The sequence below is a fragment of the Cryptotermes secundus genome, unplaced genomic scaffold (genome assembly GCF_002891405.2).
Source record: "Cryptotermes secundus unplaced genomic scaffold, Csec_1.0 scaffold5, whole genome shotgun sequence".
Taxonomy (NCBI): Eukaryota; Metazoa; Arthropoda; class Insecta; order Blattodea; family Kalotermitidae; genus Cryptotermes; species Cryptotermes secundus.
In genome coordinates this window covers 5,702,204-5,725,144 of record NW_019724742.1, presented here as the reverse complement: position 1 = coordinate 5,725,144, position 22,941 = coordinate 5,702,204, and the positions used below count along the sequence as shown (strand labels likewise).

The 22,941-nt window shown below is 38.7% G+C and overlaps 1 protein-coding gene across 10 annotated transcripts in view; it reads left to right on the top strand.

The window, feature by feature from the left end:
* The window catches only part of LOC111862699 (phosphoglucomutase-2), a 33,420-nt gene that overhangs the window by 89 nt on the left and 10,390 nt on the right, over positions 1 to 22,941 (top strand). For 3 of the 10 annotated variants that reach the window (XM_023848308.2, XM_023848301.2, XM_023848309.2), the window contains exons 1-9: positions 8 to 310; positions 1,653 to 1,752; positions 7,284 to 7,543; positions 8,861 to 9,053; positions 10,944 to 11,213; positions 14,845 to 15,032; positions 17,425 to 17,605; positions 19,431 to 19,654; positions 20,096 to 20,201. In XM_023848308.2, the coding sequence (XP_023704076.1) occupies positions 1,666 to 1,752; positions 7,284 to 7,543; positions 8,861 to 9,053; positions 10,944 to 11,213; positions 14,845 to 15,032; positions 17,425 to 17,605; positions 19,431 to 19,654; positions 20,096 to 20,201 (1,509 nt within the window). In that variant the 5' untranslated portion in view covers positions 8 to 310; positions 1,653 to 1,665. The other 7 variants (XM_023848303.1, XM_033750761.1, XM_023848305.2 and 4 more) reach the window with 6 other exon arrangements.

Here is a 22,941-nt window from a genome sequence, read left to right as displayed (position 1 = left end):
GTAACGTGGTAACGCGTGCGGTAGAGTGTAATTCACCAGTATACGGCTACAAACATAACAAATTAAATACTGGATAAAAGAAGAAATAGTTTACAATTATTACATTATCAAAGCATTGCGTCGCGTAATATAGCTTACATAAAAATGTTGGTACGCTTTGGTGTACTTCAGAGGTTCAGAGGTGCCGGTTTTAACTGACCTATTTAAACTGCCCTCTTCCTCTCTTTTCAAGTTTTCCAAGTTAAATTTTTTTTTATATCCAGTGGTTCACGTTAACTTATATATTCTGATCTGTTGTCGAGAAACGGAGGTAACGTCGATGACACGTTTACATTTTGCCACAAACGCTTTATCTGTTATCTTCTTGTTACCCATCCTTCCAGTTTACTGATAAAATGTCTTGTCGTTGTAATTTAACTCGCATCAATCTTCTTATGACTTGCAGTCTGTCTGTTCTGAACAGAAGTATATGCTTTATTCGCTGTACTTATCCCGAAAACAAACAATAGCCAGGAATAATACGTAATCTGTGGTAACGTATTTTATTCAGTTAGGTTACTGTAGTAAGCCCAAGGTTTTATATTCCATTCGTTACAGAAAGAATGACTTTCGGATAATCAATTTTATCTCTATACCAAACATGGTAGTCAGCTTTTCTGACCCCTGGACAAAGTGAATGTCAAATATGGGTTCTATTGGTACCATCTTATAGATGCTGCAAGATTGGTAATTCCTGGCCATAGCCTTTCATGGCCTCTGTAGAATGTGCGGTAGATGAATGCTCACTGACACCAAGCATATGGCATCAATAAATTCAAACCCTAGCAAACATTCACACTTAACCATATTCATATTCATATTCATATTTATTTCAAGTTCAGTTGATCCATACATGAGTTGAAAGTACAAACTGTTGGATATAGAACGTGTCACAAAGTAAATACTAGTCTAAGTTCCCAATCATTGGAACAGAGTCAAAATACCCGATAAGAACGATATATGATACAGTACACACATTATTAAAATTTCATTTAAATACAATAAGATAAAACCATAAATTAAAAGTACCAGTAACATATGTATTCAACAATGACTTTAACATGAAGTATAAAAAAAAAAACAAAAAACTAATTACCCTGAGGAAAGTGTCACAACCATCACTTAAAAGCTACAGTATACCAAAGAAACAACCTATGACCACACTTCACATAACCATACCTGTATTATGAAAGAAAAAGTCAAAATAATTATGCATCTGCACAGTTTTAACTGTGATGATGTATATAAACTAAGAAAAGACTGGTTGCACCTCTTCACCTTCAACCCTTCTTCCTAATTACCTGGCCTCTTGCACTGGATAGCACCACACTTCACACCTCCCACTCCCACTGCAAGACCTATATGAGGTCAATTTTCTTCTTCCACCACATTCATTCTGAAGATGATGACTGCAGTGTATGTTGAAACACTCCAAACCAAAAGGGGAAAAAGAGGGAAAGATAGTCAGTCATAAAACAGAAAAGCAAATGAATGAATGAAAAATATATGTGAAACACTGAAACAACCTCAGTATACAGCTAAAAATTGAGAGCCAACATTTAGAAATGTCTTGCAGTTTGTAATGGTATATTTTTACCTCGTGTTTATTTCAGTTAACAGGGCAACATGCAGGGTGCAATGAATGTTGAGTTTCCACTGGTTGGTGATGCAGAGATTGATAAAAAAGTTAACGAATGGCAGCAGTGGGATAAGGTATTATACAGATTTGTCAGTTATGTTTATTAGTTCCCAAGCTTCCTCACAAATACACGTATGTGGCATGTTGTGCTTTTCAACCTTGATCTTGATACTTTCATCAAACTGACAACTCATAAGTGGAAATGTGTAAAGATATTTCTTAGTACACTGCAAAGTCTTCTAGTAAAGAAATGTATGATTATTTGTATTCTGCACTTACTAATGTATAGATATTTGTAAATAGCAAAAATTAATGAACAGGTGCTTAATATGTAAGATATATGGTTTTCATTTTGTGGCCATCTGAGTTTTCACACATGTAATTTCGGTATGTGGGTACCACTCTGAAGATGCAGGCACTATGTTCCTCTGAAGCACTTGTACCTACCTACAGCTCAGTGTCATAACCCAGAAAACCATGTCAGTGAAAGTGACAAACAAAGTTGAGTGTTGAACTGAAAATGCGTGGCTTCGCTGTGGAGTCAACAGTTGCATAAAGGTTGAGGAATTAGCAACTCTCTCTCCCTGGGAACAGAATTTGAATGTACCAGGCGGATTGGTGTAGGGATAATGCTCTGGATTTGTACTCTGAATGTGCCCAATTCTTATCTCAACAGGGATGCTGACTGTCCTGTGGTATTATGTGGTTTTCCTCAGTCCCTCCAGGCAAATTCTGGGAATGTACTTCAATTAGGCCAAGACTGCTTCGTTCCAAATCATTTTGAATTCATCAGTCATCCTACTGTGCAGTACTGTCAACTTGAAATCCACAAGAATAAGAGCTTATCTCCCCCAAGATAGTCACACTGTATACACTATTAGTCTAAATCAAGGGTCTCCAAACTACAGCCCGCGGGCCACATCCAGCCCGTGAAAGAATTGTGCAGAAATGTGCCGGTCTGTACATAAGTGTACAAAGAGCACTGTGTGTAGTGTAGTTGATGTGTAATAAAGTAAGTGATTATTAAAAGTCAGTGGTTACAGTTACATAATATTCAATTTGTAACTGAATAAATTTATTCATATATTTGCTTGTACAGAGATCTTGTAATTTTAATAATTTCATAATTATATATACATTTATTTATTTAAACATTTTAAATTAACAAGAGTGTACATAGTAAAATTACTAGAATATTTGTTGTTTTTATTTAGTATTCATTTTATTATTAATTTTTGTATTATTATTCTGTTTTCAAGTTTTAACATGGATGGAAAAAAGAAAAGAAAAATTGACGATGAATTTTGTGCGTTTAATGACGAATGGGGCATAAAATATTTCTTCATACAATCGAATTCAAAGGATGAAGCTTATGTCTGATATGTAAAGATACTGTTGCTGTGTTGAAAGAATACAATATACGTCGTCACTATGACGCAAAGCATGCTTCAACGTTTTCACAATTTAAAGAAAAGCAGCGTTCAGATAAATTTGAATCATTATGTCGTCTGCGTTGTCAGCAAGACTTATTTATGAAAGAAATATCAGAAAATGAAGTCTTAACCTTGGTAAGCTATAAGGTTGCTTATGTGTTGGCTAAAAAAGGAAAACCATTCACTGATGGCAATATCATCAAAGAGTGTATGATGGAAGCAGTGACTGAGTTGTGCCCAGAAAAACTTAATCTTTTTAAAATGATAAGTCTTGCGCCAAATACTGTTGCTTGTCAGATTGAAAATATGGGAAATAATATTGTCCAGCAAATTGTAGACAAAGCACAGTGTTTCAGTCGGTATTCTCTCGCGCTGGATGAATCAACTGGTGTTTGTAATACCTCTCAACTATTAGTATTTTTTCGTGGCGTCAACAGTGAACTTAATGTCACACAGGAATTAGTGTCACTTCACAGTATGCATGGCACTACAAAAGGAGATGATATCTTCAAAGAAATACAAAAACACTAACAGAATATAATTTGGGCTGGAACCATCTGCAGTGCGTGACAGTTGATGGAGGAAAAAACATGTCTGGTATAAAAATAGGTTTGGTTGGCCAAATCACAAAAGCATGTGAGGATGCAGGAATATCAAAGCCAATGTTTCTTCACTGTGTTATCCACCAATAAACACTTTGTGGAAAACACGTTGATATGAGCTCTGTTTTAAAACTTGTTATTTCTGTCGTTAATTTCATTCACTCTCATGCACTTAACCATCGCCAGTTTCGGTCTTTTCTCGAGGAATGTGATTCCAAGCTTATTGACCAGACATATTATACTGCAGTTCGATGGCTTAGCTGTGGAAAGGTTCTTTCGCGCTTCTTTCAGCTCAGGAATGAAATTGATATATTTATTACTGAGAAAAACCATCATGAACCACTTTTATCAGATACCGAGTGGCTTTGGAAATTAGCATTTCTTGCTGATCTTGTGAACCATATGAACAATTTGAATTTAAAGTTGCAGCGTGAAAATAACTTATTCTGTGATTTATTTACACTTATCAAGGCATTCAGAGCAAAGTTGATACTTCTGGAAAGCCAAGTGAAAAATTGTAACTTTGTTCATATGCTATACTGTGCAGAGTTGCATAAAAAGGGCGAAGCAGAATTTCTTTCCTCGTTTGCAAATTTAGTCATTTCAGATTTGAAAGAACAATTTTGGAAGCGATTTGCTAATTTGGATGCCAGCGCTCAGGAAATTAGATTGTTTCAAAATCCGTTTGACTGTGATGCTGCAGATGTCCCAAGCCAAATTCAAATGGAAATTATTGAACTTCAGGAAAATTATCATATTAAAGACAAATACAAGGAAGGAAATTTGATCGAATTTTATAAATTTCTGAACTCTGAGCAATTTCCAAATTTAAAGAAATTTGCTTGTAAATTTATCTCCATTTTTTGGACGACATATCTGTGTGAACAACCATTTTCCCAGATGAAGTACATCAAGTCGAAATACAGGGAAAATTTATCTGATGAACATTTAAAGTCGCTACTTGTGATTAGCGTTTCAAAATTTGAACCTCAATTTAATCAGATTTTAAGAATACAAAAAGATTTCCATCATTCACATTAATTGTTTAATTATAATTTGTGATGAAAGTATGAGCATTTGCTGCTACTGTCTGTTGTCATTAATATACGATAATTTATTCTCATGTACTTTGTATTTAGTTTATGAAATTCTGTGCTTTCAATAAAACTCATATACCTAGAGTTATTAATTTCTCATTTTATCCGGCCCATTGAAAGTGCTGAATTACCTAATGTGGCCCGCGTTTCGAAAAGTTTGGAGACCCCTGGTCTAGATACAAACAAACAAACTCCATAGTTTTAGTCCGCAAGCGAACTATACCGACTGAGCAACCACCGCTTGTTGGAGAAGTTAGTGCCAACTTTTGCAGATAGAGGGTGTCGCGTGGTCAGTTCAACGAATCCCCAAGCCATTTATTTCGGTTTTCTAGACCGGAGCCACTATTCCTTGAAATAGCTCCTCAGTTATCATCATGAGGCTGAATGGCCCCATTCCAGACCCACTACTTCTCAGAAGAAATCTGGTAGCGACAGGAATCGAAACCAGACCTCTGGATCTGTAGCCAGGAACTCTGACCACTAGACTGCAGAGGCAGTTAGTCTAGATACAGCACTGAGAAATAAACACAAACAGAAGTCCTAATGTGATATAGGTGTTCTCATGAAGTGACTCTGATGATTACTCTCTTTGAGTATGTGATGTGTGGTCTGGTAGATTCTTATACCCTGACAAAGGCAGCAGTTTCATCTTAAATAATGGTACCTGTCTACCAAGCTACACAGAATTGCATCCCAGAAGACAGCAATATTCATAGACTCTGAATGTCTAGGTACCATTTATCATCAACATCACTATCAGTAATGAGGTGGAAACGAGATGAGTGTCATCAATGTAAAAGGTAGTTGTCCCTGAGCTTAACTAATTAATTACTATGCCATGAAGGTGGATGGGGGAGTGGATGTACAGGTCCACGTTTTCTTGACCATGACAGTAGTTGGAAGTGAGTGGTCAGCTTCACGCCCCGGCCGTTTTACCCCTGGGGAAAGAGTCCAAGGTACCCATTGAACAGGGGGTTGGGTGGACTCCAGAGCCAGTCTGGACAAGATCAAGGCATGAAAATTCTTGACCCTTCCAGGACTTGAACTCCAACCCCTCAATTGTGAAGCACATAGCCAGTTGCTATACCAACTGCTCTATCCTAGCTCTGTGTCATCAATGTAGGATCTTGAAATTTTGTATGGTGATGGCACTTTGAAGTGTATGTAACTTTCAATAGTGTAATTTTGTAGGGACAGTTGAAACTAAAACATGGTGTCTACTCTGTATACAATATTGTGTTGTATTGTGATGTGATAGGTTAACCGACATGTCACGTTTGTGTGATAACTTTTTATAAACGTGCCTAATATTATGACTCATTTAAAAGTTTTACAATTTAGAAATGAATGACAGTGGTATATTAATACAGTTACTGACTTCTTTGACAGTACTCATTGTCCTGTTTTCTCTTTAAAATATTTCAGAGACTGGACCCTGCCCATCTTCAGGCAGAAAGCCTATCCAGTTGGGCCCAGTTAATAGAGTTAGCCCCTATCATCCAGAGATAGGGGCTAGCTCTATCGATAGGGCCCAAATGAGTAAGTTTTTATACATAAGAGCAGAGGCATAGTGTGGTCTCAAATGTCGTTTTTAAATAAGAAACAGGATAATGGTTAATGTTGAAAAAGTCAGTCAACTTCTTTAGCTCAACAAGGATAAAGTGTGTATTTTAGTATATGTTATCACAAAGAACTTACGACGTGTACAGATCACCCACTATTAGAGTGGGGTACTCTACAAGGTTACAGTGCACTGAGCAGTCAGCTTGGGTGGGGGACACAAATGCATACAGAATTTTGGTTGGGATACCTGTTCAAAAACAGAGCAACAAGAAAGATAGAAGGGCCTTATGGAGATGGGTTGAAAGTGACTCAAGGTAAAATGAGATTGCAGACTTTGGTGAGCAGGTTCTGCTTCCAAACAGTCAGTTGCTTTGTTAGAAAGACACTGATTTGTTACACTGACAGTCTCGTAGAATGCGGTTGTCGAATTTTTAAGGGCGGAAAAATTCAGGGAACAAGTCCTCCGGGAGGGACTTTAAGCCGTGGATCCCATATCATAGCTTTACGGCACGTAAAAGAACCTCATATCTCCAAAGGAGGTCACTGAGCCAAATTAACAGACGTTTCCCGCCCAACAGCAGTCTCTAATACCTCTGGTAGATGGGGGAAGCATTATAGATACCTCTCAGCTAGTAGAGCCGGTCTCGCTGGCTGGGCAGGACTGATGGTAAGCACCAGTACCGGTAGGATATAGAGACTGGTAGAAATCATAGAGGGAAGCATAATGGACCAATATAGGTCTCAGTGCATGGGGAAACCCACCCTCTCCAATAACTAACTACACTGACAGTGATGTTTGTTGCATGAGACATTTCTGTTAATGTCTTATTCATCAGTTGGTAGTGGAATTTGAACCCTTCAGTCTAATGTAACAGTGGCTGAAGAGTGTGAATATCTCTGTGTTCTGTAGAATGAGAAGACAAGAGGAGACATATATTCCCTTTGCTTGTCCAAGGACATGGATAAGCTGAGAAAACTGTTACTGTCTCGACTAAAGTTTGGAACAGCAGGGTTGCGTGGTCAGATGGGACCTGGCTACTCCCAAATGAATGACCTTGTCATCATTCAGACAGCACAGGGATTGGTGGTTTACCTTGAAGAAACTCTCAGGGATGTGACCCACAGTAACGGTGTTGTAATTGGCTATGATGGCAGACACAACAGTAGGAGGTGCGTTTAAAGAAACTTTTCATTACTAGGTATATGCTTGAATATTATTTGCATGAAAGGATCGATTTCTCAGACATTTCAGGAAGATAATCAAGGAGCTCAGTTTTATTAGCAGATTTAAGCCGCTGAGCTAGGTTTTCAGAGTTTTGTTGTTGGACCAAGACTTAAGGAGCACTTGTGTCACTCTCATTTATATACTGCTGTGATGAAAGTTCAGTGGGGAGCAGGAACATCAAATTCAGAACGGAGAAAGGCTAAGCCTCTCTGTCTACTTACAGCAACAATTAAATGAGAGCAATATAATGCCTGCCTAAGTTGCAACTGCACAGCCACAAGAATCTCAGACCTCTCAGTGAGATCATTCGTGATAGAGATCAAGTCTTGTAGTTTTCTCTTCGCATACATTCGTTATTGAATCCCTGTACTTGGTTAATATTCTGTACATTGCACAGTGGCTGAACAGGTTGTTGTCATAGAGGACTCAGCTGGTAAACTCAATGGATATTTCTTTATTCATAACGAAAGATGAATAAATAAGTAAACCAAAGAGTGAGTTCTTGCTCAAAGTTTCAGCTTATATAAACTCTTGATAGATGTGCTACCATCTTATGAGGGTAGTTAACCCTCTCATAGTTATTGATACATTCATTTTCCACCATGTTTTCCTCAGCGTAACTTGTGTCTTCATGTTCATCTACTCTGAAAGTGGAGGCAGCAGGTTCTTCTGAAGCATCAGTAACCATTTACCAGACTACACTGCATCATACCCCAGAAATCTGTCATCTTTATATTCACTGCTGCGAGAACCTCAAATCTCAGAAATGGAGAACATGCATATATAGTTAATTTTATTACCGATATTTAGCACAGATACTCTCAAATTGCGTTTTGTATGCAAATCCATAAAGTGGCTGAACACAGCCACAAAGTTAAAATTCAGGGGAACCTGCAGCCTGCGTGTAGTATGGTTGAAAACTGAGAATGAACTCATAATGCTAATTGAAGCAATATTACCCCTGTGTGGTGTTGTGTAGCTGTAGTCAGCGAGCACTCACTTCAAGAAACGTATGACTATCCTCTGCTGTCTTGATGAAAATGAGCAGTTATCATGTTGAGATGTTACTCATTTGATCAAAGAGCTGTTTTCAATAGCATGTAATTTCCAAGAACAGCTGTAAATTACATGCCCCTGACAACACTTGTCAGATGGGATGAGTGAAATGTCACATGACAGTTAAATATTTGTCAAAATATACAGTGAACAGCCATATTGATTGGAGTGAGCATTCATGGGTGCACTTTGCTTATAACTTGCAGGTGGGCTGAGTTGACTGCGGCTATTCTATTGAACCATAACATTCCTGTGTACTTGTTCTCGAAACTGTGCCCAACACCATTTGTACCGTTCACTGTCCTGCATTACAAGTGTGCAGCTGGTGTCATGGTGACGGCATCACACAATCCAAAGGAAGATAATGGCTACAAAGTTTACTGGCAGAACGGTGCTCAGGTCAGTGGCCAACACTGGACACGCAGTAAACTGAGAGGCAGCAGTACCTATTTCTGTCAATACCAGACACTGTTAAAGTGATCAAATGAACAAAAATAATTTGATGGGCATGACATGTAGCACATCACAGTTGTATACAAAATTTGGGTCAGAAAACTGAAAGGCAAAGACCTTATGTAAGAACAAGCTATAGATGGGAGGATAATATTAAAATGTATTGCAGTAAAGTATGGTGAGAGGGTTTTGACCAGGTTCATCTGCAATAGATGCTTCTTGGGTGATCAGCCATGTCACTATAGAGTTAATATACAGCTCCATGTTGACATGGCTGATAACCTGACAATATTTCATTGCATGCTATGGATCACGACCCAAAATTGGGTCATGGGAAACATTCAGATGGGCCACAAATATATCAAAATCATTTTATTTTTCACTTTAGCAGACAAACCATAATAAAGCTGATAACAATTTGTTAGGTGGTCTTCACAGCTGTGATCAGACTGCATTGTTCATTATCATTGCATTTACTGTCTTGGTCAATAATTCTTTATATTTGTCCCCACACAAGGCACAATCCAGTAATAACTGTTATAGCCCTTGTACTATTTTTAGAACTACTGGTTCAGACACTATTCTCCAAGCTGGAAGGTCGAAGGTTCGATTCCTGATGATATCATTGGATTTTTCAATTGACCTAATCCTTCCAGCTGCACTATGACCCTGAGGTCAACTCAGCCTCTAACAGAAATGAGTATCAAGAATCCAAGAAGCCACTCTGTTGCATCTCTGTGCAACATAAATTCCAAATGTCCTGACTTGGGATCAAACCCATGCCACTGTGGAGGGAAGGCAGTGATGATCTGCCTCAGTTATGGCACAGCCATCTGTGATATGGGAAGGTGTATGGAACACATACACAGGAATCCTTGCTTGGACATTTTCACACTGTGCGGTTCATCAAACACTCTTGTAAGCATGATTATACCAGAAAGTTGATTCTGTACAAAACAGTGCTGAACTTGTGAGACAGTCCAGTTTTGTAGATAATAACCAGCTCTCTAGTTACAGTAGTGAACATGCTGTTATAATCTAGCAATCAGACCTCATTCATGAGACACATTTAAACATAACTATGAAGATGGCAGCTGCTGTGTACACTGAAACTGCTTTAATATATGTTGCAAATAAACACTGAAAGTTGAAATTACACATTAAAAGTTAAACTGCAACACAGTTCATGCACTTAAAACAGTTTAACATTATTCTTAGAGAGAATGGTTCCAGCAGATCAAGTCTCATTGCAGAGACCAGCTATTCTGACTAAATTGCTTTGTGGTTTTCCTCAGTCCATCAAATACAATACAATACAATACCAGAAGCCACAACTGCTTCCTTCAACATAATTTCCAATTTATTATTCTCTAATAATGCCACTATTTAGTACCGTACAGTCTGAGCCACTGACAGGATCATTCAATATAATATAAATGCATGAAGTTACGTGTAAAACGGTACTGGAACGCAGGAAATGCACATCTTATATAACACTCTACTCTGTGATGTTCAAGTTGGTGTTTGGTATGTCCTGAGCATGGGAAATGTTAGTGGCCATGGGTTCTGTGCAGATACAATTAATTCTGAGAGGTATTCAAGTGGGTCAGTAAGCTTCACTCTGTCAAGTTGCTGCAGTGGTACTGTCACTGAAGCTGACACTGGGAAAGGTGGAAACTGACATAGTGGTCACACATAACATAAGGGATGTACCTCCCAGAATACAGAAACTTCAGTTTTTAGATTGTTAGATTATGAATTTGTTGGTATGCATTGCCTTTAATGCACTATTTCAGCATACTACAAGAGAACATATTTCCAATTATTTCTATTCAGATAATTCCACCACATGACAAAGGCATCCAGGAAACAATTTTGAAGAACTTGCATCCATGGGACAAGTCATGGGACACATCCATTCTGAGCACCAGTGAGCGTCTAATAGATCCTCTTCATGAGGCTATGGACTGCTACATGAGAGCCCTCGCACGGGATATGCTTGAACCAGAGCTGAATTTGAGCAGCAAAATTGAGATTACATATTCTGCAATGCATGGTGTAGGTTACCCATACATGGTACAGGCATTCAAGGCTGCAAATTTTAAGGTACGGTAGTACTTCAATACTACAAGTGGCATTCTGCTTGCCCTTGCAGTGACATTTGCATGGCAGAAAGCCCCCTCCCTCCCCCCCATTATAGTGTTATAGTCTCTTGACAAAGTTAATTCATTCTTTGGTCAAATTTAAAGACCACAGAAGAAGTGCCAACTGTTGATGACAAGACAAAAACCACAATCTAAGTGCATATTTAAGAAATGTCTCAGAGATGTGGTGTTGCTGTCTGGGTACACCAGCTGTCCACATCTCAGAAATAATGTTAATTGACAGTTAGCTGAATCACTGTCCATGGTATTTCCTATTGCATTTTGCATTGCTGTTTATACAAGTTACTTCTCAAGATGTTATGTGAGTAAACTCTATATAACTGACTGGAAAGCAAGATGTGTGTCCTGTTATTTCAGTGAACATTTATAAATCATCTTATATTCAGAAATGAGCAAAATGTGGAAAGAAAATCGAAGGTGATTCAGTGATACCTGGCAAGTGTGGCATACTTCTGAACTCATAGCCATTATGTTTCCATTACTGTTATCACCATGCATTGATTCTTTAGCTGATAAAATATTCTCAGGCTGTCAGCTGTGTCACTTAGTTAAAATCACCTTCATTTCAGGGACTATCCATGTCCCCAAGATCAGACTGATGATGGAGACAGAGATGGTCCCCGAAAGATCGGCGATCTTTAACCAACTGACATGGCTGATAGCCCAAGAAGACTCTATCAAATACAGCTGGTGCTAAAACTTGAGATCTTATATGGATTCCTTGCTTTGGGAGCCATTAGGAATGAGTTGCTCAAACAAAGAGCAGAACACTGGCTTTGGAAATTTTCATTTCAATACTCTGTGCACATCACTGTTCTGAGGTACATTAGATTGCCAAATGTTTCTTAGTTTGGAATACACAGTGATCTTTCTGTGTTTGTTCTTGAGAAATGATTTAAGGTACATTTTATAGTACTAGTGCTAATATCAAATATTATACATAACTTATGTTACATATTTTTCTGATTATTTATGATCATTGTACCTAATTAAAAATATACAAATATTATACTTGTAAGTACAAGACACTAGAATGATCTTTGTTGACTTAGGGCAGCAACACTTCAACTGCACACAGATGGCATGGCAACAGGCTGCACTCATTTGGATCACCAAACTTTACATGTAATGAAAGAATACAGAGATAATGAAGCCAGTCACAGATTTAATAGAACATTAAGACCTAACCAGAAATTCCATGTTATTTAAATGCCGAACTCAAGAATCACATTTGAAATGCCTCATTACTAACTGAAAATACAAAGATCTTTGGGGAGATCCTGTGAATGTAGGTATGAGATTGTAACAGGCCACTAGGATGAAGACATGTGATGCCACTGATGACTTATGAAACAGAGGTTTACTAAGTCAGTTGGAGACCACATAAAAGTAAGAGTGATTTTCACTGTGCAGATTTCTTTATTCCTGTGAGCTACTTATGATGCCAGTTCTAAATTAATGCTTGTTGTTGGGTATGCAGCAGAAACTGTAATGTTAAGTTAAGCATTTCGGAAGTCAGTGAATATTTATGGAAAACAGAACATGAACTATTCAGAACATCAGTGTTGAAAACCGTTTTGTCAAGGTGAGGTACAAATTGTGTTCACTGTGAAGAGATGAACAGATTGTGTAGGAGAATTCTACCAAAGAAATACATCTAAGTGAATACAGCAATGACATTATTTTTTCTAAAGTTGTCTCTCTAAAAATAGGGATCTTGAATTTCCAAGGTCATGAATGGATGAATGAATGAATGAATGAATGTTTTAATCAGTAAATAATAGCTAATCTAGAATTATCATTAAAGGGATTTATTGATCATATTACAATAGAAAGCTCAGCATGAGATAGCTGACTGAATTAGTTTCCTAACGTTCTTCTTCATTATTGAAGTAGATAGCACTGTGACACTACCAGTTGACTAAAACACTTCATATATATTTTTATTGTGTTTGATTATGCAGCCTTTAAATCACATGCTCTATTCCAAAGTCAAGAGATGGATTGCAAGCAGTGTTCCTTCCTTAGGACTTCAATAGTAAGGCAAATTCTTATTGTGTAACATCAGATCACATACATTACTTTTAAATCCCTTGTGATTACTGGGTATCTGGACTTTGTCAGTTGTCTAGTATTCAAAAGAACTTAACAATTCAGAAACTGAACCTGTTTCCATCCTCAGGCGAGGGGGTGGGAGGCACTGTCTTGGGTCCATTAGAAAGAGCTAATCTCAATTACTGTAGAACCTAACCCAACAGAGTGTGTCTCCCATCCTCTCGCCTGGGGATGGAAACAGATCCAGTGTCTGAAATGTTGCATTCTTTTGAAGAACAGAAGATGGACGAAGTCCAAAAACTTAGTAGTGTTATCATCTTCAGAACTCCTTGTGGATGAGCCCTCCTCAAGAAGCCACCAGCTGTGCAACTACTCACAAATTTCCCAAAATTTTATGGAACCCGAAGGTTCATTACCATGTTCACAAGAGCACTCCACTGGTCCCTATCTTGTGCCACATCAATCCAGTCCATATCACCCCATCCCATATCTGTAAGATCCATTTTAATATTTTCCACCCACCTACATCTTTGTCTTCCTAGTCGTCTCTGTTCTTCTGGCTTTCCCACCAATATCCTATATGTGTCCCTCTTCTCCCCATTCCTGCTAGATGCCCTGCCCATCTAATCATTCTAATTATGATGGCAAAGAGTACAAGGTATGAAGCTCCTTATTATGCAGTTTCTACAGCCTCCTGTCATTTCATCTCCTTTGGTCCAAATACTCTCCTCAGAACCCTGTTCTCAAACAGCTTCAGTTTATGTTCCTCCCTTGATATCAGAGACCAAGTTTCACACTCATACAGAATCACAGGCAAAATTATAGTCCTGTATATTCTAATATTTACGTTTTGTTAGCAGACGAGAAAACAAAACGTTCTGGACAGAACGGTAGCAAGCATTACCTGAATTCAATCTCCTTTTAATTCCCTTCTGAATCAAATTTTGATTTATTACTGATGTTCCCAAATATTTCAGCTGTGCCACATTTTCAAAGGATCTGTTAGCTATCTACATATCATGATTCTGCCCTGCATTCCGGTGAAAAGACAGACATATACTCAGTTTTCTCTGCATTTACTTTTAGACCAAATTCTTTACTAGTGTCAAAGATTCTATGTTTTTCTTTACGGAATATATGTTATCTCCCAGTAGATTCACATCATCAGCACAGACCAGCAGCTGATGTGTCCCATTTGATTTCAGTCCCACATGGTTTTCCTGGAACTTCCTAGTGGCATATTTTAAAACACAGTTGAAAAGCAGTGGCACTAAAGCATCTTGTTTTAGACCATTTTAGATTGGAAACTTATCAAATGTTTACCTATACGGACTTTATTATAGGTTTCATTTAAACATATTTTAATCAGTCTTAACTAGTTTCATGGATTCCCCAAACTCTGAGGGCATATTGTATAATACTTCCCTCCAAACCCCTTAGAATCTACTTCTTCTAAATGTTTGATTATAACTTTGGTAGAGCTGGAAAATAATATTAATCACAGAAAAAACTTTCAGCCATTTGTGGCCGTAGAAGAACAGAAAGAACCAGATGCAGATTTTCCAACTGTAAGATTTCCAAATCCTGAAGAAAAGAGTGCTCTTGATCTGTCCATAGAGACAGCCAATATGAACAACTCAACGGTCATCTTAGCAAATGACCCTGATGCCGACCGGCTTGCAGTGGCTGAGAAGCAGTCAGAGGGGTGAGTTGTAGAGATAGTGTCTGTAATGTTCTTTTGCTGACTGACCTTGTGAGTCAACAGAAACACGTACAGACATGTACAAATCTTCATTTGAAGGCTAATGTCAATACAAATCTTCATTTGAAGGCTAATGTCAATTGCACATTGTGAAAATTAACCTTCAAACACTAGAATTTTGAAATGATGGTAAGCTTGAGCTGGCCAGAGTTTATTTAAATGCCCACTGCTAGTGTGCATTTAAATGCCCGTTGCTACTCTGGGTTTAAATGTCCGTTCCTGTTAGGGCGCTTAAACAATTTTAAGCATTGTGTTTAAAAATGCTGTATCTAACACAATTTTTATGATAAATGGATGGAATTAACTTTGATTGTATCAGCAAAGAACATAGTGTTGCATATTATAACGGAAGATTTGAAAATTTTTATACAAAGAGTTATACGCTATTTTGAATATTTTCTTTTATTTTGATGCGTACTGAAAAAATGGTTTCCCAGTTCTTCACAGAGTTGTACTGCATTATAAATTCATTTCTGTTTGTAACCCTTGACACATTTTAGTAGTCCCTGGTGTCATAAAACAGATGGAAGCAATAAAATCATTTTGTTCTCTGCTGGAAAACCTTACAACTTTGTTACACCCTTCAGATTTTCAAATCTTTTGACTAAAGGACAAGAATGAAAGCATGGCTATTCAAGAAACAGAGCTAGAGGGGTCTCTTCTTCAGTGCTAAGACCTTTCGTTATAGCTGCAAGAGATTATTACCCTTCCTATGGGCCTGAACAGACAGTTGCATTGTGGCTGAGATACAGAGTGTGATCTGTTTTCTGTGCATTCATAGTGAAATCAAGTACTGTAGTTTCATTTCAACCTCTATATACATCAAGCAGATAACAACAAAAAGGCTATGCACATCGAATTTTACTATATATTTTTAATACATTAATCTGCAGAATCTGCAATAAAAGTACTGGCTCGTGGATAAGTTTGGGCATAACTCATACGTATACTCCTTTTTGCTGTTGTTCACTTCGGTATCATTTTAATTCCTCTATTAGGGTTTTACTCAAGTCTGTCTTGTAATTACTACATTTAAAAATAAATATTTAGGACTGTGCATGCACTTCTACTAGCGGTGTGTGCACGCACTTCCACTAGTGGCGTTTAAATGCCCGACTGGCCAAAATGGGGTACTTTGTCCACGATGACCATAATCATCACTGGCCCAATTGGGGCACTTCAGAGGTTAAAGGTTAAAGCCTTTGCAACTGGACTTACAAAATGCACTATAAAATTAACCTTACAATCAAAGAAGGCAAGCCTGGTTGTGATTCATTGTCATCTTAGCTGGCCATGTGGATATTTAATTGCTACCCTTGATATTCTGGTTACAGTTAATCCAGATCAAAATATGAAAAATGCTGTTGAAAGACATATGGCGTTTAGGAAGGCAGATGCGTCACTTGTCTGTTCAGACAAAACTTGAGACAGTTTCTTCAAACCAGCATCATTACATTCAAATAGTACAACTTCTGAGTCTTCTATAAATGAATAAATATATTGTCTTTTTATAGTTTTAAATAAAGGCTCTACAGTGATATTTTTTTATTTATTTCATTAGCACTACTTATATCATTAAATGTTTTCCTTTTATTTGTGTTGTAAGTTTTTGTCTTCTAGGTCTACCTTTTGTTTCACTAATCTGGATTATTGCTTAATCCACATGACCTCTCCCCAAGTTACTCTGGATTAGCGATTGATCTGAAAGATGTATGTTTGTGGATGAGATACTATACTGACACGTTTCCAAGCATTTAGCAGGAGTGTAATATTTCTGGTCAGTGAAACCTTGATTCTACGCTTTTGAAGGGGATGTACAGTCAAGGAAAGTGTGAAATTAGAAATGTAAAGAAATGTGAGGGTTGCTTTCTACCATAAATTTGCTAAGCCATTTAAAATATACATTTGAAGACAACAGTGTACATGCATATACATTAACCTATGTACATGCCATGTTATTTCCTCAACCTTTCAGGTGGTCCACTGTTTCATTTTTCTTAGCTCTCAGCCTGTTTAACCCTGTCACATGAGGTTCAGAAACTGTCAATGCAAAGATATTCCTGTTATACTAGAACAAACATGAATGTGAGTTGAAGGGCTTTGGCATTTCTTTGTATTTTCTGAAATCAAATTTTGCAAACATAAATTCAATTTCCAGAACTCAAAGATTGAAATGGAAAATAGGGAAAAGCGTGAATTTAAGAAAGCACAAATTCAGTTAACTGAAAATTTTTCTTGTGTGCATTTGGCTCAAAACAGGAACAGTTTTTTTGTTAAAATATGAGATGTTGGTAACAGCAGATCAGAAATCAATCTAACTTTCCAATTGTTGCAGGGATAATGAGTGGTATGTATTTTCTGGAAATGAGCTGGGAGCTCTTCTGGGCTGGTGGTCCTGGTATAGCCATCGTAGGCGCAATCCTGATGAGAATCCCTCTCAACTTTATATGATGGCTAGTACAGTCTCCTCCAAGATTCTCAAGACCATAGCAGCTGCTGAAGGCTTCAATTTCATTGTACGTGTATTGGATTGTTTCACATAATCAAGGTCATTTTGTTCCTTTAAGTCAGTTACATTCAATATTTCCGGCACCACAGTTTTTACAGATGTAGTTTTCACTAACACAATGCAGGATGATGAATACACTCGGATATCCTATTCACCTACCATCACTATCCTCTTTATCCTTCATATTGCCTTTACTGTTAGTATGTAGACCAACCATACTTCTGTTTGCCATGTTGTTCCTTACAAGGCACCCTCAGTGTCAGTAACCTGACAGCTTGTTCAATGCCATGTTCTCACACTGAAGTGGCACACTTCCTGGCCTTGGAAACCAATTTAAGTGATCAGACAGGTAAAACTACTGGGAAAGGGCAAAGCCTCACACCTGTGCTAGGTCTTTGTGCCCACAAATGTGGCTCATAGTCAGTACACAATGAGTTAATATAGCATATATATATACATTTTAGCAGAGGAATAAATCTGACCAGTTAAGTTGTGCATAAAAGAGATGACAAGAAATTGAAATACCTGTACTGTGGACACTGAAAGAAGGCCTATGGACCGACCCGGTATGCATCTCTCTTGCCCTCCAGCATGTCTCGCCATATTACCCTGCAGCTGTGTAGCCATTCTGTTCTATCATGTGTTGGCAGTGATACTTTTCTAGAGACAGGCAGTTTCAGCATGTTGACTGACATAAGCCAGAGGAAGCTGGATGGGAATGCACCTTTGCTGTTCACAATATCCACAAAACGTCTTTCCATGGCCTCAATGCAGAACACATAAACAGAAGCAGAAAAAGTGTTCCCCTCTTTAAAAACACAGTATCACTGCATATTGATAGGGACAGGGACTGTAGCACACCTTCATGATTAGTGCATGTGAGGGGTCAGCACATGGAGCAGTCCGCAGCTGTTCGACAAGACTTCACTTGGACTGTGTGTGCAGCGTACATGTTCAATGTGCGAGAGGGTTTCAGTGCAGTGAGTTCCATTGAGGGTTGTCATGCATGCATGGTGTCAGCATGTGTATGTCCAAGGAGGTAGTGCCAGTATCTTGGCAAGCTGAGGATAATGTTTTTGTCTTTCTTTGTGGAGATGTTGTGCAATCATATGTCTGAGCAGAAATGGGAACACTGACTTCAATACCTACACTATTTTGTTCTTTTCCTATTTTATATGAGAATAGACAAATTGTCTCCAATCTTTTCTTTCTTCCTACAGTCTTTCCTTCTCAACTCCTTGCCAGCTCTTTCCTCTCTTGCTGTATTCCAGAACTTCTCTTATCCCATAGATGCCCTTCTCAGTATCCTTGCTGTCCTATCCATATGGGTGAAGGTTGAGCAATTTGCTACTATTGAATAAAAGTGATCAGTGCTTTCTGCAGTAATTCTGTCAACACATCAAAGGATGGGGAAGTCTTTATGACTTTGGAAACATTGATACGTGATAAGCAGCACACCCACTATGGACAAGATGCAGTGTCCAAAGGCTGCAGTCCTGCCCTGTAGTGCAGATATCTGTTCAATACTGTCACTGAGCACTGTCCTTTGTGAGAATGTTGCCAAAAAACTAATGCTGTCTCCTGTTAATCCTTTGAAGCATAACTTCATATAAACAATATTTAAAAATTCAGTTACTTCATCACAGAGGCCAACCAATTAATGCTGTTTAGGGAAGTAATCACCGTTCATTCTGAAAATCATATAAAACTCACAAATACATAATGCAGGTAGAATTTCTGAGTATTAAATAGGGCGAGTACAATGACTGCCATTCTTTGAAAGACTAAAATGTTTTTAGCTGTTTCACTTATACATGCTCTTGTGTGTCCAGGAGACCCTGACAGGCTTCAAATGGATGGGCAATATGGCTGCAGAGCTGCAGGGGCAAGGCAAGACAGTTCTGTTCGCATTCGAAGAAGCAATAGGTTTCATGTGTGGAACTGAGGTCCTAGACAAAGATGGGGTTTCTGCCGCCATTCGAGTAGCAGAAATGGCAGCATTTCTCAGCAACAAAGGAATGACATTAAAGGGCAAACTACATGAATTATTCTCAATGTGAGTACAGAAAAACTGAACTGAGAATCTGCAAAATAGGGAAGATCTCCTGGTGTCATGGGTTTCTGCATTAGATACATTTCACTATAATGAAAGGAATTTGATATGGGCATAAATATATAAAAGTAGTTGTTTTATGTCTAAACAAGAAACATGGTAGAAGTTCCTCATACTATCACTCCAAAAATACCTGCAATAAAATTTTATTTGCCTCTTATTACAAGATGTGCCTCCATGCAGTCTTGTAGAAAGATACAGTTTCAGGGAACCTGTTATCTCCATTTTCTGCTGTGAAGATGGAGGCAGCAGGTTTCTTTGAAGTGCTGGTACCTTTCTGTGAGACTCCATGTAGTGACATCCCAGAAGACAGTGATCTTCATGTTCACCGCCATGAGAAACTCAAATTCTGTTAGCTTTAAGAAAACATTTTCTCTTTCTTAGGTATGGGTACCACATCAGTGATAATTCATATTTCTTGTGCTATGAGCAGCCTGTCATTGAGCGTTTGTTTGGAAGATTACGTACATTTTCAGGTTCACCAAACACGGTATGTATGCACCAAAATATTTTGGCATGGTGACAATGATGATAACTGACAAGCCTTTGTAACATAACATGAAGTGTGTACACTGACATGTTTCAAGTATAGCTGCTGTTAGTGTGTTTGTTGAATTGTTCTCCAGAAATGAAAAATGTACTGTGAAAATAGCAAGTTTTGTTAATACAGGGTGGGGCACAGAAATTTCCTTTTTTTGAAGGTGAATAAAAGAAAAATTATTGCTGATAGACAAAATTTATGTTTAGCTAATGAAGAACATACTTTAAAGTTTTAAATCATGTAGTTTTAAACAAAATATCTTGAAGGTGGTGGCCCCGTTCTCTATGCACTGATGCAACCGTTTTCTGAAGTTCGCCTCTGCACATTCCTGCATGTGCATCACAATTTGGGCTACTTCCTGCCGAATAACATTCTTCAGCTGAAGTAGGTTTGTGGGGTAATGTTTAAAAACCTCTGCCTTGAGGTGTCCCCATAAAAAAAATCACAGGGCGTTAGATCAGGTGAGTGCGGTGCCCACGGGATGTCACCTCAAAGCGAGATGAGCTGTCCGGGGAACTTTGCCCTCAAAACTGTCATCGAAGCTTGGGCTGTGTGCGCTGTGGCACCATCCTGTTGGAACCAGACATTTCCTAGATGCATTTCTTCAAGAGCTGGTTTGAAAAAGTTTTTAGTCATGTCCACATACCGCTGTGAATTGACAGTACTGCATGATTGTCTTCTTAAAAAAAATAAGGGCCAATAACTCCAACTCTCAACAACACACAGCATACTGTCACCTTAGCACTGTGAAGTGGCCTCTCATGGAGCTCTCTCGGATTGTTACTACTCCAATAGCGCATATTCTGCTTGTTGACATATCCGGATAGGTGAAAATGTGCCTCATCACTAAAGAAAACAAGTGCGTCAGGGGGTAAAGTTTCCAGTAACAATTCTTGCACAATAAGCATCTTACAGGGATAGAAATGAAGATGTTCGTGAAGAATTCGGTGCATTGAACGATTGGATATGCCTAGGGTGACTGCATGTTTGCGAGCGGAGCGTCTTGGAGATTTCAAAATCGACTGTCAAACTGCCTCCACATTTTCTGGCGTCATAACGGTCCGTTGTCGTCCTGATGATTTTTTCACCACACTCCCGGTTGTCCTAAAGTTCTTTACCCACAAAACAATCGCTTTCCAGTCAGGAACCGGACCTCTGGGCTTAATTCCGAAGTGAATATGGAATGCATGCTGCACCGACACATAGGAATGGTTGTTCGAAAAATAGGCTTCGACAGAAAATGCACGCTGCTCACTTGTCCACCTCATGTTTCCTACTGAGGGGTATTAGACAGAAACTTCCACGACTGCTGCGTTCGCCGAGCCTATCCCGACTTTTCTGCAACCTCCCCTCCCTTCACAATGCATCTTCACAAAAAGGAAGCTTCTGCACCCCACCCTGTATTTATTCACTTGTTGTTCTAACATAATTAAATATTAATATTTTGATATGACTTCTTAGGATTATTGTTCAGTTTTGTATCATACAACAGAAGTACCTGGTCACTTTCCTTCTTCATATCGCAATAAACAGTAGCTAAAACTTTAGAGAGAGAATAACAGTGATAAATTGAGGACTACTGAGTTTTTGGACTTGTTCGTCATCCAGTATTGTAAAGAACAGAACATTTTGGAAGGAGGAGCAGTCTCCATCCTGAGATGAGGGGGATTGAAGACATCTGCTTTGTCAGGTCCTCAATCACTGGACAACCTATGTCAGTATAACTACAGCTGCATATACACCTGAGGTCAGGGTTTTATAATAGGAGATAATAGGAAAATGTATAATAAGAATTGTGATAATGCATGTACAGTGAGCCGTGTCCCTTCACCCTGTGGGTCGAGAACCCAGTTCTCCTACCCACTTAGACCCGTGAACTCCTGTTCAATATGGGTAAGGGACAGGCTCATAAGAACGACTTGCTTGCACGTGATGTACTATGCCTCCCCAAGGTCGAGTAGGGGATCTCGGGAGAGGAAAACCGCTGACGGCACTATGGGTCAAGCTGGACGGATCTGCTAGTCCGAACTGGTAGGGAATACACAACCCAAGTATACACAAATACGACTGGCGTTTCCAAACATATAAATAAATGTATATATTGATAACATGAGTATACAAGTGTACTCTGCCTGATGGGCAGGGACTGGTCAGAACATAATAGACAGTTGATGCAGAACTACTCTGTGCCTAGCCGCACAGACTCAAATATAGGCACGCCTCATGGCATCGTTCGACTTCTCTAGAAGAAAACCTGTACTTCGGCAAGCCTTAAGGGCACACAAGCCTGTACTTCGGCAAGCCTTAAGGGCACAAGGAAATATACACAGGTTACTTGCACGCCTGAGGGGCGATCGGCTATTCAAGCCAACTCAACTTCAAGCAAAGTAATTAACTTACGCCACATGGCGTCGTGATGAAAAGGAAACCATCTACAACAGTAAGTCGCTTACTGGTGTTTCCGAAATTACAAACACAAGATTAACCTCACGACTTGATGCAACCTCGATCACGTCGTGAGGGCACTCTTCCCCCTTCAGACACTGCATAGGCCGAAACAGAATTTCAGAAGATCCATTCAACATAAACGAAACTGAATTTAGAAGCAGCGATGTTACCTTGCTGAAGTTACGGGAGAGAGAGGACAACGCATTCATTCTGCATAAGCAAGAAACCTCGCATTTCGTCC